The following is a 19,016-nucleotide window of genomic DNA, read 5'->3' on the forward strand; positions in this document are numbered from 1 at the left end:
CATATTTATCCATAAATTTTAAAGATTAAATATTTTTTTGTTAATTACGTTCTTACTATTTTCATCTAATTTTTAACTAGTTTATATGGTATATTTAGTAAATATAAAGAACAATAAAAATATTTATTATAGTCAGAGAAATTGTTGCATATTTTAAGTTTCATAAAATCTTAAGAACATAAAAATAACGAAGAGCATGATAATTTAAAAGAAGAATTGAATAGTTTTCTTTTTTTAAATTTTTTCTCATAAAATAAAAATTGAAACCATTAATTGGACTATTTAATAAAAATTAATTGTCAATAAAATTAATAAATATTTGAGTCTGAAAATAAAAGATCGACAACTCACTCACGCACATAATCGGTAACACCGTTATTGCAGTTAATAAAGACAACTATAAATAAATAGAATTTTATTTATTTTCTCAACAACTAACCATTTTTAATTGAACTATATTTTCAAATCTGATAGCTAAATTGGAAGTATTTTTTGTACATAAAATTGTATATGAATGTTATATTAATACAGGACTATTTAACAAATTAAATTAAAATCGGTATAATATATATTTTAAATATACAGAAATATTTAATTGTTTAATTTCAATGGAAAATTTCGTATATATTTATAGTGATACAATAACAATTCAACTATTAATAAAATTAACTAATGTGTTCTTTATTGAGTAGGGACATTTCATAAATTTGGGCGAAGAGTGCTGAAATGGTTGCATCCCCTACTTTCCTTTCCTTGACAGAGTATAATTATGATAATGGCGAAGTTGAAAATATTAAAACAAATTATTTTCCCCTTTTTGGAAGAAAAGTTGCAATCAGTTAGAGGTAGATATAAATGAAATTTCATACATAAAACGCCAAAACGGTAACTGTCTTTTATAAGGGCTTTGGAGTTACCAGCCCCTTTTCAACACTCAAACTTTCATACTTAAACATAACAACAACACAACTTTCTCTGTTTGCTTTCCCAGAACAAGTTCCTCTCTCTTCCTCTTTCTTCATTTGTATAAATTACAATAATAATAATAATAATACAAAAGTAAATAGAATATTCCGCTAATATATATCTGAATGCACATGAAACTTTGAATGGCCCCGTGAGAGTGCGTGAGATCTGGTTAGAGCAATTGGCAGATGAAGAAAAGAGAAGAAGAAGAGAAGGTAAATATTTATTTTCTTCGCAACCCTAACTGTACGGTAATATGTGTCATCACCATCGTCCTCGAGTTTCGTGCAAATGGTTATCCCTACTTCGCTTGCATCTGATCCACTCCAAACTTTTCGTCGCCTTTGTTATCTCTCTTACTTGAGCTTAGCTTTTCCATTCACTGAGGGTTTTCACCTCTTTCGCTTTTTCTGCTACGGTGTTTCCTTCTTCTCCGTGATTTTGTAGCTGAGTTCTGTTTTGCTGCTTGTCTTATACTGTTTCCACTGTTAATACTTAATTTGTTTCAACTCTCGAATGCTGTACTATTTGTTGCTCTGATTACTGCTATTACCGAGGGTCATGTGTTGATGGTCTGATTTTTGGTTTTTTGAGGGAGTTTTCATGTGGATTTGGTTGCGTTTTACTTGTTTCCAATTTTGAGGTTTAGTAGTGATGGCGGATTCTCGAGTGATGAATGAGTGTTCTGCTTTTTAACTATTTTTTTGTGATTTTTTTGTTTTGTTTTGGTGCTAATGTTGTTACATTGATCAACTTGATGGTGCAGGATGGGGAAATTCGAGTGGAGAAGTAATGATTATGGGTGTGTTTGTGAAAAGAGAATCGCTGCAGTTGTTTGTGAAGATTGACGTCAATTGGACTGATTTTCAGTCGTGGTGACTTGATTGAAAACCTCAGTTTTTTATCTCATGATCACAGCTGATAGTTGAATATTATTGGCATGCTGCTGGCATACACGGATGTGCTATGCGTTTAACTTTTGCGAGTTGCAAGTGTTTTTTTTTAGCAGCTTAGTTTATATATTTGAAGCTGCTAACATATTTGTGATTGTAAGAAAAATAATCTATTGATAGAGGTATAGTTAAGTTGTAGGAATGGAATTGTCTACGGGTCATGGACAGTTTTAGCTACTTCAAACGTTACGTTCTGGGTATCTTATTCTTTTCAGTAGCTTTATTGTTGCTGGCATGATATCAAGGAGTAAAATGGAGGCAGAGAGATTGAGTCCCATCCACTCTCCTAGCTTTCTTCGTCAGTCACTTCCTGCTATCGGACCTATGCTTTTGATTTCTACAGGATATGTTGACCCTGGAAAGTGGGTAGCGACCGTTGAAGGTGGTGCACGGTTTGGGTTTGATCTGATGGCTTTCATGCTTATTTTCAATTTTGCTGCTATATTCTGTCAGTACATATCTGCAAGGATTGGCGTAGTTACAGGAAAAAATCTAGCACAGGTATTTCGTCTTCCATTTCAGTAATTTATAAAATTATGTTCTTGAGATGACAAGACTTCGTTATTTTGAAAAGCTTCTGCACTCTGAAATGCTCTTTATCCAGCCTGGTATTCACTCCCTGTTAAATGAGTTGTTGCTCATTAGGAAGAACATTGAGAAGAAATTACTTCACAAAAGAAAATGAACCCAAAAGAAAATTACTTGTGTGTGTTTCCTCTAATTTCTCCAAAATAAACCACATTATTTGAGTTTAGGAAAGATTTATTAGTGGTATTTTCCTAGAAAGCACCGACACCTCTGTAGAACGTGTCGAAGAATTTTTGGATACGATACCTGTTGACACATGTTCGACACTTGTCAACCATGTCAAAATAATAAAAAGAAAAACAGAAAATCAGCTTAGACATCTTGGACACCTCTTTGACATGAGTTAAAAAATGAGTCCACACCTATTTGTAACTAAACACTTTCTAGACACTATTATCATAAAAAAATTAAAAGAAAACAACTTATATTATAAATAATGCATGACTAGGCATATTTTGTGATGTTTGTTTTATAAGACTTGACTAGTTATTTTAAATACTAAGAGACATGTTTCTTAGAATTCTATTGTTAGGATTGTTGTTATAGGAAAAATGTAATACTTAACAAATTCGTTTTTACAGTGTACATGGAATAAATCTTAATTCTCAATTAAGATTTTTGTCATGTTGATCATGTCAATGATACTTCATAGGTATTATCACTCTTCTACCAATGAATCTTGTTAATATAATCTCCTTTTTAGTTTTTGATTCTTGACAGACTTAGAAGTTTATAAAAGAATTGCACTTTTGCTAATAAAGTTTTTATTTTTGGTTTGTTTAGTTTGAATCACATGCAGTACCTTGTTTTTTCAAGCTAATTGAGTATCCTTATATTTAAAATTAATTTTCATAAACTGAATCAATTAATTTTCATCCACTAAAAAAAATCAAGTTTCACTCAAAATAAAATAAAAATCAGAATGTTGCCCTCTTCAAAGCCTAATTTCACATTTTATAAATTTAATAAATTTTATCAAATTTCCACTAATTAATAACTTTTAAACTTTCAATGTAATTCATGTCCCCAATTTATTATAAGCCTCCAAATAGTGGGAACCTAACAAGAAGCCCAAATTTGCTTAGTTTTAAAAATAGTTAATTGGCTTAAAAAAAGGCTTGGGTGACTAAAATAACACAGTCTAAATCAATAGGAGAAAAAAAAAACGATTAAGCTTATGGAAATGCAATAATGAACAATTTTGTCTTTTACATTTCCTTTAAAGGGGTGTCTTTGAAGTAGGAAGTATGGATATAACATTTAATTATTGATTTTTATTTTGCTTATTCCATCTTTAAAGAATAACTAAATAGAAGGAATCAGATTATCCATTCCCTCCCATAATAATTTCTTATCGTCCCATTTTTCCTCAATTTTGTTACCACTTTCATGAAACTAAGTTTTTAACATTATCGGTATTAATTCAGTTATGGATAAGATCTTTCCGTTTATAAAGGGAAAATCTATCTTAATATCTTTGATCCTCTAATGAAATATTTGAATCGAGGCAATGAGTAGGGCTGCCTAATGGTCATTTTTATAAGTGTCATTTGCAAAACTTTCCCAAGCCTCAACTGTTTGAGCCATATTAGTTCACCAGTGGGTATGGCCATGACTTGATATTTTGTTTTTGCCTATAATCTTGCAACAACACTTAGAGTTTCCCATAACCTGATTACGATCACCGTCTTCATACGGGAATATGTTAATAATTGCATCTCAAAGCCCTTCGAAGAGAGTTATGAACTAACTTATCACACTACCTGCAAAAGAGATATCGAGACAATTGAGTTAGTTCAGTTTCCCCACTAGTCCTTTATATTTTTCCATATTTGAGAATGATTCCCCCTAACTTAGCAGACGCTTGACATTAGGATCTGCATACATGTTTAGTACCAATTAACTTTGCCTCTTGTAAGATGTCCATTGCATACTTTCTTTGGAAAATGACAATGTCATTTTTGGATCATACCACCTCTATACCAAGTAAATATTGATGTCTTACAACATATTTGTTTTGCAAATGTTGAGTGTGGTGATTCTGTACTTTTGCAATGCTATGGCGATCTCTTCTTGTAAACAATGTTGTCAATATACACAATAAAGTGTATAAATTTTGTGATTTAATGACAATAGAAATTTAAGCGAACATTTTCACTTTGAATCATATGACTCTGCTGAGCGACAATATTAAATCGGCTAAACATGCTCTTTAAGACCTTACAATTATATTCAGATATGACAAAGTAGTTTGAAATACACTCCAACTGAAAAAATCAAGAGGTTGCTCCATATATACCTCATGAATGAGATCATAATGAAGAAAGATGTTTTATGTGAAGTTGGTAAAGAGGACACTGACTAATTGCAAACATGAGCAAGAATAATTGAATTGAGGCAATCTTAGCCAATGGAGAGAACTTACCTCCACAATCCAGTTCAAAGACTTGAATATAATAGCCTTTGGTCTCTAAACAAGCCTTAAGCCATTTAACTTTACCATTACTGTTCTAATAATTTGGACTTACGGCCTACGTAACCCACCAAATTGGTTTATGAGGTGAGGATTGCCTAGCCAAGGGCTCTATTGGTATTTAGTTATCATAAGATCTCAACATACCTCCTCAGGTCGACTAGACATTTGGAGCATGGACAAATATGAGTGACCTAGTAACAGCAGCCCCCATGCCTGGGATAGAAATCTAGAATGTGGACACATACTATGGGTAGCTCAATAACAATTACAGGATAGACTAATTCCATTTTATAACCGGGTATCTCTCTGGATCTCAGTTAACTCCACAAATAAGGTGATGGTATTTTACATAAATGCATACTTACATAAAGCTCCACAAGTATCTTTTGATAATGCTAATTACAATATTTACATAACCTAACATGTTTGCTGAGTTGATTACTGGGTTTATAGTTGATTTATTTTTTGTATTTCTGCCTCTAACTCGTGCAATCAAGCTCATACATGCTGCTTAAAAAGCAAGCTCAGATAAGGCTTCATGCATGTTCTTAACTAGGGTGTTTTGCTTACAGACTAACGTTACTTTCTTTATCCAAAGATTTGCAGTGACGAGTATGACACATGGACATGTATGCTCCTCGGAGTTCAAACAGAACTTTCAGTGATAATGCTAGACCTTAACATGGTAATATTCTTAATTAACCTCAGATTTCTCTGCTCTTGAACAATGAATTTAATTTATACATATAAAACTTTTTGACTTGAAGCTATGATTTACCTGTTTTGCAAGATCTTGGGCATGGCACAAGGGTTAAATCTTATTTTTGGGTGGGACTTGTTCAGTTGTGTCTTTTTAGCTGCTACTGGTGTTGTTTTTCACATACTTCTTGCAGTCTTACTTGTAAGTATCATCATTTGCTTATTCATAAATCTCTTTTGAACAACACTATACTCATCAAATTACTTTGTCTAGGACATTGAGAAGGCAAAATTCCTAGGCCAGTTTGTTGCAGGCTTTGTATTGGTTTCTTTTATACTTGGAATGCTGATCAATCAACCGGAAATTCCATTTTCCATGAATGGAATACTAATAAGATTGAGTGGGGAGAGTGCATTTGTGCTAATGAGTCTTCTAGGAGCAAATCTTTTACCTCACAACTTTTACCTGCATTCCTCTATTGTACAGGTATTATTTCCTCTCATTTTCCTCTATGCATATACAATGAAATGTCTGCGTCCGTGGCATGCTGCAAAAACAATATCTTTAATTTGTTTGTGGATATTTTTTCTCATCATATTCTGCTTGTTCATAAAGGAAAAACTCGCCTCTTGCAAAATGGTAACAGGCTTTCGTGGGCAGTTGCCTTGCTGCTGGACTTCTGAAGGTTTACTATCTATGATAAATCTTATGCTCAAGTTGACAAGTACTTTGAGCAATGCTGGACTTTAATTTCTTTTTTATTATGGAATGATACACTCATTATTCGTTATTCGTACTTGATTGTGTATACTTGTAGCAAAAACCTGGTGTTGTGAGTGGTTATCTACCAAGTCTCTCTGCTCTTACATCATCAGATTGTTTTGTTATCTAATTAAATCATGAAAATTATACATTCAATGCTTGAACAATTTCTAATTTGATTGTGGAAACCAAAACGGGCTTTGAGCTCTCTTGCCTCAAGCTCTACAAGTAAACTATAGGCCCTTTTGGCTGTCTTATGTTTGTTTTCATTGATTACTTATTCTTAAGTTCCTTCAGTTTAATGTTATTCTTGCAAGCACCCTTGTGAAGGGAAATGAGGGCATATATACTATTGCTTTGGATTTTAATATAATATTGGATGCCTTGAAGTTGGCTCAATGGGATTTCATTGGGGCATTTGTTTCCATGAAGCAGGGATTGTTTTAAAAAGGGATTTTATGCAGAAAATAAAACTAGCATTCTTTTTTACTCGATACTGTTGTTTTGGGGAATGCATCATTCACCAATATGCTAGTAATGTTTATGAGTAGTTCCTGTTACCTGTTTCTAAATAGGCGGCCAATCTCAATTCTAAAAGAAGGGTTAGTAACTGATAGTTTCTTCTACAATATGGTTTGGACAAGTGCTCCATCCACTGTATGTCGCTTGCATGGGAGCATGTTCACATCGTATGGTTTTTCTAGAAACAGTTTTTTGAAATTGTGAATATCGATGATTCGATAAAAAAAAAAGGACTTTTCGTTCTTAAAATCCCGTAGAACTATTTTATTAATCATTTAGATTTTATTCCATGGAACACTTTGATCTATGTTTTTTAATTATTTTACTCTAAGGATGTTCATCAGTAGTGCCTTAGATGAGGAAGGTATAAAATGAGCTTACTAAATGTTAATGGCATACTTAAAACGGAAAGAAAAATAGTTTGTCGCATATTCTCAAAGTGACATTCCTTGACTGATGTTTATTTATGCATACAGATGTAGTCCCCGGTAGGTTTATCATGAGTTTAGGCTATAGAAATGTTTCTTTTTATAAGGTTCTTAATGTTGTATTTATGAACTTAGGTTTGTCTTTGTTCAACCATCACTTCCCATATACACCTTTGATCATTTGTGCACCTAGGTGAAAAAGATTGTACATCATGCTTTATGTCAATCTGAATTTTCTTTTTCTTTTCTTTACAGTGGCATCAGGGACCAACAAGCATTTCAAAGAATGCTTTGTGTCATAACCATTTTTTGGCAATATTATGTGTTTTCAGTGGTCTTTATCTGGTAAATAACATGTTGATGACTTCCTCCGCAAATGAGTTCTACAGTACAGGGCATGTTCTGCTAACTTTCCAGGATGCATTGTCACCAATGGAACAGGTCTCCTTTCCCTCTACAATTGGTTTACTAAAGATAAAGAATACTTACAGCATCCTATTTGCCGTTTCTGTTCTGAATGCTGAATAAATATTATAATAATCCTAAGATTCTTATGCAGGTCTTACGTAACCCAATAGCTCTACTTGGGTTTTTACTCCTTTTGTTTCTTGCAAATCAAATCACCGCATTAAGTTGGAGTTTAGGTGGAGAAGTAGTAGTGCAAGGTTTCTTAAAATTGGATATTCCGGGTTGGCTTCACTATGCTACAATTAGAGTGATTACTGTTTCGCCTGCCCTTTATTTTGTCTGGAGTTCAGGAGCCGAAGGGATGTATCAGCTACTATTATTCACTCAAGTTTTGGTAGCTCTACAACTTCCATCTCTTGTGATCCCCCTTTTTCGTGTAGCTACATCTAGATCAATAATGGGTGTACACAAGATTTCCCAGTTTCTGGAACTTCTGGCATTGATCATATTCATTGGGATGCTTGGCTTGAATATTGTATTTGTGGTAGAAATGGTGTTTGGAAATAGTGATTGGGCGAGTGATTTGAGATGGAATGTGGGGAGTGGTGTATCTATCTCATATTTAGTTCTTCTAACAACTTCCTTTTCATCGTTATGTTTTATGCTTTGGTTAGCTGCCACACCTTTGAGATCTGTCAGTGTTCGATTAGATTCTAAGACGTGGAACTGGGATATGCCAAACACTCTGCCAAATCCACCAATTATTGGCGAGAAGTCTTATTTAACTGAAACAAGGTGTCGTGAAGATGCATCTATGCATGTACAGGAACCCACACCAGCTGTAGCAAAGACCTTGGAGTACTCTGACGTATCATATCCAAGTTTTCATCCTGCTCTACCTAAATCTGTAATGGAACCTGAACTCCTCGTGAATGTTGCAAGGGCGAATCATTCTGCTATGTTGGCTTCCACATCAGAGTCAGAAGTTGTAACAACTGTGATTAATGAGATTTCCCATTCTCAATTGGAAGACACCAAAACTATAACAATGGAAACAAATAACCCAATTGAGAAAACTATGGAAGTTGAAGGAGATTTAAATGCTGAAAGAGATGATGATGATGATGGTGATTCGTGGGAAGCTGAAGAACCTTCCGGATTTGCGTTAGCAAATGTACCATCTTCAACATCAGACGGCCCTGCATCATTCAAGTGTCTTAATGGAAAAAGTGATGAAGGAGGGAATAGCTTTGGAAGTCTTTCGAGAATAGAAGGCTTAGGGCGTGCAGCAAGGCGTCAGCTAGCTGCTGTTCTTGATGAATTCTGGGGACAAGTTTTTGATTTCCATGGCCATATAACCCAGGAAGCAAAGGCTAATAAAATTGATCTTTTGCTGGGAGTGAGTGTCGATTTAAGACCCACCAGTTCTTTGCAAAAAGTGGATGCATGTAGAAAGGACTATTCTGAATACTCAGGATCTTTAGGAGGTAGAGTTTCTAACACTTTAGCGAACTCTGATCTATATGATTCTTCCCAGCAGCCTTTGATGCAATGTAATTCAGAGTCTTCTTATGGACTTCAAAGGAGTACTTCCTCAATGCGGCCAGATCGCATCCAATTATTGGATGCATGTGTGCAGAACTCGAGCCACAATCTCCTTGATTCTGGTGAGAGGCGCTATTTCAGTGTACGTAATCTGCATTCATCAGAGACTCGGGATTATCAACCAGCTACCATACATGGTTATCAGACTGCATCTTATCTTAGTCGACTTGGTAAAGACGGAGATTCTGCTAACCTAAATGGTCCAGTGGACTTGTCATCACTGAAATCCCCTTCGATAGTTAATGCAAAGTACAGGGATTCTCTTGCATTTGCTTTGGGTAAAAGGTTGTGTAGTGGTCCAAGTGTAGGCCAACCTCCAGGATTCCCAAAATTAGCTACCACTAGTAGAGATTGCCAATTACAATCTGAGAGATCTTATTACGATTTCTGCCCTTCTGGATCTGTAGATAATACAGTCAACTCAGTTAATACTAAAAAGTACCACAGTTTACCAGACATATCAGGATACTCCATCCCCTACAGGTCTGTTTATGTGTCTGATAAAAATGCTCCATGGGATGGTTCTGTTGGACATGGATCTTATGCTAGTAGGACTAGTTATGAAAGATCACCATATTCAAATTCTGGAACAAGATCAGGGAGTCATTTGGCCTTCAATGAACTCTCTTCATCTAAAGCTTACAACGAGGCAATCTCTTCGCAGTTGAGCTCTGGTTTTGATACTGGACCTCTACGGTCTAGACTGCCTTGTGAGCAGTTTGGGCCTGAGAAAAATATTAACATTGTTATGGAAGGTGTGGGAAATAGGCCTAATGCAATAGTTCAAGAAACTACTTCATTTGTGGATATAGAGAAGAAACTTCTTCTGTCAGTTAGACTTTGCATTGTGAAGCTCTTAAAATTGGAGGGTTCTGAGGGGTTGTTTAGAAAGAATGGTGGAGCTGATGAAGATTTGATTGATTGTGTGGCCTCGAGGGAGAAGGTTGTTTGTGAATTTGAAACTAGGGAGATGAGTCAAGTCAATCATGTGGGTGAAGCTCACTATTGTCTTTCTATAGGAAACTTGGTTTTTCTTCGTCTCCAGTTCCTAATTGCGGGAAGGGATGTATATGGAGAACTGATCTAATAATAAGCTTCGGGGTGTGGTGTATCCACACTATTCTTAACCTTACACTTGTGGAAAGCCGGCCGGAGCTTTGGGGGAAATACACCTATGTTCTCAATCGCCTCCAGGTAAATTATCTAAACTGTTTCTCATCTTTAAGTAATCAGATCAGATTAATTGTCTTGCCTGTATAATTTCTCCACTACATTGGCAGCTCTATATTTTTTTACTTCTTTTTTTGGTCTATGAGCAGGGCATCATTGATCCAGCTTTCTTTAAGCCTCGTAGTCCCTTGGCCCCATGCTTTTGCCTTCAAGTTCTACCCGCGCATCAGCGAAAGTTAAACCCCCATCTTTCAAACGAGATGTTACTCCCAAGTGCAAAACCAAGCCGGGGCAAATGCACAACTGCATCAGCGTTGCTTGAGCTTATCAAGGATGTGGAGCTTGCGATCTCTAGCAGGAAAGGACGTACAGGAACTGCTGCAGGTGATGTTGCTTTCCCTAAGGGGAAGGAAAATTTGGCGTCTGTTCTCAAACGCTACAAGCGGAGGTTATCTAACAAGCCAACCGGCACTAATGAAGGCACAGGTTCACGAAAGACCCCACGTTAGCATTTGCATTAACAGAATCAGTGTAATTGAGCTGTTTTGTGATTTACTTTCTAAAGCAGCTCATGCTATCAAGAAATCTTGACCCCTTGTATCATTTTCCGTGCTGATCATGCAGCAAGTTTAATCCAATGTATATTACATGCACCTTGGTTATACCTTTTTTGCTCGTTTTTTGGTTAAAATTCTCTCCTTTGCATAGAAGGCTGAAGAAGTAATGTTTTGAAATCATTATTACGTTAAGAGCGAAGTCTTTTCAAGTGAGATGTGAATAACAAACTCACAATAAAGTTTACTACGAGGCTATTAGTATTAACGGAATTGAGGTTGATCCCACCAACAGGATTGTTTAATCTAGAATCAAAAGAATGATAGTTCGTTTACAATTGCCTCAGCCTGTATATGATGCACTTGTGTCCACAGATTTTAAATCAGAGCTGACATTTTATTTGGCAACGGAAACCTTCTTCTATAACTTAATACACTAGGATAACTGTTACTCTGCCATTTTTGTAAGAACTAATTAATTAATTCAATCGGATTAAAAAAATTATAAAATGTAGATATTAATATTAACTTTATCTTTATTTATTGACTTTAATTCTCTGAACATTAGTTATTTATATCTTTATTTGCATTCTAGTAACTATCTCTTCACATGCCCCTTTTACATTATGTGCCCACAGAATTCTTAATAAAAAGTTGTTAAGTTGTCGTTTCCCTTATTAAACTACACGACTTACGTAGAAACGGATTATACATTCCAAGGTATTTATTTATAATGAGTTTTACTTAATTTTAAAACTTATGCACTTAAAAGTATTTGTTTTATTATTAAATTCAAACTAAATTTCATAAATCTGTAAACAAGACGGAAAAGAAAGGTAGGTCGTGTATTATTATGCATCATCGTGATGGTGGTATGATGACTTTTGAATGCAAATTAGAGCAGATTGCCCTTATCAATCACCATCAAATTCCCAAGCGAAACCATCTTCACTCATTCACTCAATCGACCACCACGGATTCAATCTTCAATAGTGCTTTAATTAAACCCTCATAAAAGATTGAATCTATACGTTTCAAACTGTCCAACAGTGTTGTGACACGTTGGATACGTTTCACCTACGAACCGTGTCACGAGCTTTGTATCTTATTGCTGCTCCACACTTCCATTCTCGTAATCAGATCGCATCTATTTCGTCCCTTCGATCTTTCATTAAATCTCTTTCCTCTCTCTCTCCACCTTCTGTGTTGCAGAAGCTGCTTCTTTCACCAACATCATCGCTAACAGGTACGCGTTATGTAATTTCTCAATTCAACTTCTTTCTTCCCATTCAAACAATATCCACTAAATTCCAATAAATTATCATTTCTTAATTCTCAACTCATCTGTTATTTCAATTCTGGAATAAAACCCATATGTCGGTCAATCATGCTTCAGTTCAGTGCAGATTTCTATTTTTCTAGTTTGGAAAATTAAATCACGAATATTCTTTGTAACTAAAGACCATAGAAAAGTGAAGTTGAGACTTCAGAATGGGGTTCGTGGTGGTGATATCATTGCCGTTAGTATTGATCATCTTGATACTGGCTTTGGGGTGTTACCTGTTGGGCCGGGCCAAGGGTCGGCGGCAAAACCCACAGCATTATGGGCCTCCTGCTCCTCCAGCACAGGCCCAACCTAAATAACTAGAGGCCTAGAAATGCTACCCTTTTGTCATTACTGTTGCTACTCTGGGGTTTGAGTTTGTTCATCATCAACACTGCAGCCACTTTGGATTGGAGTTTGAAAACTGTTGTATAATTATAAATATATACGTGTATATACATATATATATATATATATCTATATATATATATATATATATATATATATATATCAACACACAGTTTTTTTTTCTTGGGTAGCATGGTTATCTACACAGTTGATGAAAAACTAGTGCAATAGAATGCTATTGTTCATAACTTAATCTTGAATAAAATACTAGAGCATTGACATTTGCTTCCACATTAGTAATGAGAAAAGGAGAGGGAGAGAATAGATAATTATATAACATGAGCATGTATTTTATTATGATCATAAAGTGTTAAAAAGAAATCCTATATCAATTTGTAATATAAACTCATATAGAGTCTTTTTGTCATTTTCTAAAGATTTTATGTTTAAGATGCTTGCAAAAAAGTATACATTCTTATTGATCTAAATATATGTTTATTGAAAAGTTTTTGCAAATCACAAAATATTTGTTTCACGATGTTCCATGCTATTATACATTTCAAATCCAGGAGAGAAATGTGGATATGATAAGTAATATAAAATAATAAATAATCAATATTGAAAAATAATTTTAAACATAACTTATCTCTAAAAAAATGAAAATTATCTTCATTTATATATTGAATGTACTCTTTTTAGATTTTGAAGAATGTAAATGTCGCACATAAGAGTAAATATTTGGGAATAGTTTAATAAAGAGTGGTGCAATAAAATCAACCAACTTCATTAAAATAGTTTTTGATATCATATTAAAAAATAAATTTAAATTAAATTAATTTTAAAAAATAATTTATAAAGTAAAAATTATCTTTACTTGTATACTATGATTAAGTAAATTAATGTTATTGACGATGTTAATGAATTAACGAAGATACATGCCATTGAGTTCAAATATAGCCATAATATACGAACAAAAAATTATATTCCATCTACAAAGTAAAAAACTCCATCAAATACAATTTTTGTTTGAGTTTCATTGGATACATTGATTCCCAATGTTCAAGAGAAGAATTGGACTAGTGATAAACTTTTATTAAATACACATTGGATTTATTTTTAATATATATTAACATTACTGATTTTTATTCAATTAATTCTTTTTTATAATCTAAAATATTATTGAACAAATGAATGGTTTAAATATTTTATCTCATATAATTAACACTCAAACTTTTTGTTAATATTATATGTAGAATAATTTTTGTAATTCATATCTAAAGTTAAGTTTTATTCATTAAAATGAGTTCTCAAATTTTAAATGTTTAATAAAAGAACAACACTAAAGTTAGTGAATACTATAGTTAAATGAAATGTGATATTTCATTTATAATTTTTATTCAGTAATTTAATTATAATTCAGATTTTTATATTGTTTAATTTATGGTTTATTTTTTGAATTCTTAATTACAAGAACATGTTTTACTATATACTTATTACTATTATTTATTTATTTATTTGTAATATAATTATATTATTGAATTCAGTTAAATAATGCGTTTTTATATTGTAAACCATTATTAAAGAATAATATAAAGTTTAAATATTTTATTTTTAGTTATACTTAATTTTCAATACGATTTATAAAAAAATGTTTGTAATTCGTCTTAAAATTAAATTCATTACTTCTTTTTTACATTCTTAAAATTAATTTATATATATATATATATATATATATATATATATATGAGCGCATTTTTGTTATAATTAAAATAAATGTCACTAAATTTTCTATTAAAAATCTTTTACTTTGAAATGAGATTTAAAACTAAAAAAAGTAAATAAAATTTAGGTCAAATTTAATCTAGTTTATATATATGTAGGTTATTTCTTCATCTTGTTCTTAAAGCATGTACCGAACACATACAGCAAATTTGGAATTTTATTTTTATTTTTTCTTTTAACTCATCAAATAGGGTTTTCGTGGGTTGATTTGTTTTTGGTTCATACAATCAAGTTTAATTGATTTAGTTTCAGTTAGCCTTTTAAATATTTTTCAATTAATTAAAACCAAATTGAATTGATTAAGTATGGAGATTGGTTCAAGACACTAGGTTATGATAGATATTTTAAGTTTTTATTTCCACTTATTCTACTATTATATACCTTTTTAGTTTTAATTAATGCGTGAAAATCATCAATTGCTCTTTAATATTAAGAACATGGCAAAGATAAATTATGAGAAAGGTTTTTGTATTATATAAAATCCAAAATCATCTTGAATAGTCTCAATTAATGAGGTCGCAATAAGTCAACATTACTTTGAATACGTTTATCTGAAGTGTCTTAGGCAACTTGATGAAGTAAATTTAGCCAACCCGGAACAATAATAAATAACATAATATAAATTGTACTGATTAATTAACCAAACTAAACAATAATTATCTATTTAGGTAATATCACCGTCCTCATAAAGCTCATAAAAGCAAATGTTCATCAATATCCTATAAGTTAACATACTGTGGACTCAAGATTTTCCACTATTTTTTTTTTGTCCTCTGTTGAACATTAAAAATACATTGTATTAGTATTTTAAATATTTTTTTAATATATTTTAAAACGTTAAAAGTAGTGGTAATTAATGTATTATGGAGTCACAGTAGAAAAACAACACAACAAAATCCACCAGAGAATCTTAATTCACGTATGTGAATCTTGACAATTTTTCAAAACTCAAGTATATATTACTTCTAAATACTTACACTAATTTAGTATTGAAAAACCTTTTATAAATATTATCTTCTGTGTTAAGTAATTTGTACGTTGTTATATTTGGTACGGTAATAATATTATATATATATATATATATAGTTAGTGACGGATGTTTAACTAATATTTTAGATATGTCAAAATTTCGTTTGAATTATTATTTTATTTATTTTTTCATCTAAAATGTCAAGTTTGTTCTTCGGTTTATTTAGTCTTAATTTTGTCATTTTTGTTAAATTTTTTGAAGCGGTTCAAAATGTTTTCATCAAAATTGACATTATAATAATGTTAATTATACTAACAAAGTAAATCATTCATATTCATAACTTCAATTTTGATGAAAAAATCATGATCTATTTCATGAAATTTAACAAAAAGAATTAAATTGTATCAAACTTTTAAAAATCGATACCAAATTAAAATTAAAAAAATAAAATAAACTAGAGGACCAACTTTGTATTTTTAAATGATAATAAGAACAAAAAAAAATTAAATCTAAAATAATTTTATATAAACAAGTAAAAACACTGTATTTAATTTTTGGGTTAAATATGTTTTTGATCTTTTAACTTTTAGTGAAAATTAGAATTAGTCCCTCCTCGAACCTTTAGACCAATTTAGTCTCTCATCTTTAATAAATGGGTGAATTTAGTCATTTTAACCAAATTTTGTTAAATTTATTTGACGTTTTAAAACGTTTTTCAGTAAATATTGAAGCGAAAATGAGTTAAACGATGTAAACAACTAAAATACTATCATGAAATGGGTTTAAAACGTCAAATAAACTTTAAACAATTTGGTTAAAATGACTAAATACACGCATTTTCAAAGTTGAGGGACCAAATTAGTCTAAAGTTTTAAGGAGAGACTAAGGGACCAAAAACATATTTAACCCTTAATTTTTTATGATAATAAAAAATATTAAAATTATTATTATTGTCATTTTTATAATTACAAAATTAAATATAAATAATTTTTATAATTTTACTGAAATTAATTTTTATTTATTATGATTATGTGTAAAAAACCAATCTTGAAAAGGAAAGTTAAATTAACAAATGCTTACTTAAAAGATTGATAAAATAATTACTTTAATTTTAAAAAAATTATTTAAAAGGTAAAATAAAAAAAAAATAAATGTGGACAAAAATAGAGAACTTTTTTATATATAAATGTAGATATTTAAAAGATTTCACAAATATAAAATACATAAAGTATATTAAAAATATATTAAATTATTAAGAGAAATATTTAAAATTATATATTAAATTATATAAATATAAAAAAATTAGGGACCATGACTGCTCTCTGTTCATACAAAGATCCGTCTCTGTATATAAGTAATTAGTTATATGATATATGGATTTATAATAAAAGAACATTAGGAGAGTTAATTATCAAATTATATTTTGAAATTCGACGATTTGATTGTAATTTTATTGACTGAATTGAACTGATTTTCATGGCCATTTTTCCATGGCTTAGACATCTTTAAATTCTAAATTTATTAAGTTTTTATTGAAAAATTATTTTGTTTTGTGTTTTATTCTGTTCATATTATGTTAGGTGAGCTATCAGAGTCAACTTTTGGGTATTTTCTCTCTCTCTAAAATATCAAAATCACTTTAAATAAATGAGGAGATATACATAGTTGTGTTTTAAAATACTACGTTTAATTTAACGAAAACGTTTTCAGAACAAATATTTTTTAAAATAATAAAAATGTCTTTTAGAACTCAATTTTAATTATTTTTTAAAACTTAATTTTTGTGTTTTAAAATATGATTTTAAATTTTTTTAAAATTGTAATCTAAAATGTGATTATTTTAAGAAAACAAAGTCATGTTTTAAAGTCAAGCTTTTAGCAAAAAAATAATAATAATTGTATCAGAAAAATAGAAGGAAACATTTATTATCGAAAACTACAGTGAAGGAGAAAGTTGGAAGAGGGTTGTTGATGAGAAAAAGAAGGAAACACGTTATAGATATTTTAAAATAAAATAAAAATAAAGAGAGAAGATGTAAAGAAGACTGAAAATAAATGAAAAGAAAAGGAAGAGTCTATATTTATATAATCATAAGTTCATAACAGTATTCTTAAATTATTTGTTAATTAATACATTGATGATTTTTATAAAATTAATGTAATAAGAGTAGTTAAAGAGTATAATGTTTAATATATTAAATGTTAAATAATTAACAAGTTCACTTCAGATTTTGAGAGACTAAAAAAACTGATACTAATTTAAACATCAGTTTGAAAATACAACTTTACATTAATATCAATAAAGGAAAGAATGACCTTTCTAATTTTGGGTCAATAAAGTTTAACAAATTTCTTTCCAAAAGCATTAATGTGTTAGTATTTCTAGTCTCTGGTGACTTAAGTCTGGGAGGAAATTCGTTAGGAACTTGCCTCGAGAAATTAAAGAACAAGCTTTATAAAAAGCTATGGAGGACAATAATGGCAGTGGAGTTGGAGAAGAAGACTTAAAAGAGTGACTTTTTCTTCCGATATTTGAATCTCTGTTAAAACAAAAATTTCCGATTTAATGATTGACACGTCGACATGTAAAAATGAATCGATTCTACTTATATAAGTTGGCTCATCACAAACTTGAAAAATAAGTGAATCCAATTCTGTTCACTTTATGGTGAGTCAAAAATTTTGTAATCTGATTTAATTCACCACGGGTTGGTGAGTTGGTTCACCAACCCACATAAAAATATATTTATTTATTTATTTTTAAGAATTTAAATATTTAAACAATTTTTTAAGCAACCCATGAGATGACAATCACACTAAAATCAAGAATCAATGTCTTCATCATCCTCACCACCAATATATGATGAATTGTTTCCAAGAAAGTATCATATAGTATAAGAAAACATGGTTAATATTACACATTTTCTGAGTCATGCTATTGAACAAAATATAAATAAACAAACTACACATTTTTATCATACTAATTTAGAAAATTTTGTTTATTAGACAATTGCTTGAGTAATTTACATAAAGTTTGTAGTTAAAGATTAAAGTATATAATTTGACAACCAAATTAATTAAAATATAAATTATGAATCTATATAATTAGGAGTAATAAATAATTATTAAAAAAGATTAAAAAATTGTAAAAGATATTGGTGGATTAAACGAATCGACCCACCTTCGATCGGAGTCAAACTCATAATCCATAATGAACTAATTTAACTAATGGTTGAGATACGTTTTGACATTCCTATTCACGTATTTGAAAAAGATTGTATGAGAACCTTTTAAAAAACTAATAAAATATATGTCAGTAATTGGATGAGTGAGATACATTCAACGTGTAATAACTCTAAAGCCTAAATTATTTACTGATAGAAATTTTGCCATAAGCATATAAATAAAAGACTGAAACTTCTCCTATTCAAGGTTAATAGGATATGTTTGTTTACTGATT

General features: G+C 31.1%; 1 protein-coding gene across 1 annotated transcript; it reads left to right on the forward strand.

The window, feature by feature from the left end:
* Positions 1-926: 926 nt before the first annotated feature.
* Positions 927-11,269, forward strand: LOC114186220 (ethylene-insensitive protein 2-like). The gene is given in 9 exon segments (XM_028074263.1): positions 927-1,181; positions 1,733-2,420; positions 5,582-5,668; positions 5,774-5,884; positions 5,957-6,169; positions 7,651-7,836; positions 7,955-10,421; positions 10,424-10,602; positions 10,728-11,269. Coding segments are annotated over 8 exon segments (3,870 nt in total). The 5' UTR covers positions 927-1,181; positions 1,733-2,153; the 3' UTR covers positions 11,088-11,269.
* The last annotated feature ends 7,747 nt before the right edge of the window (positions 11,270-19,016 follow it).

Source organism: Vigna unguiculata, chromosome 1, assembly GCF_004118075.2.
Source record: "Vigna unguiculata cultivar IT97K-499-35 chromosome 1, ASM411807v1, whole genome shotgun sequence".
Taxonomy (NCBI): domain Eukaryota; kingdom Viridiplantae; phylum Streptophyta; class Magnoliopsida; order Fabales; family Fabaceae; genus Vigna; species Vigna unguiculata.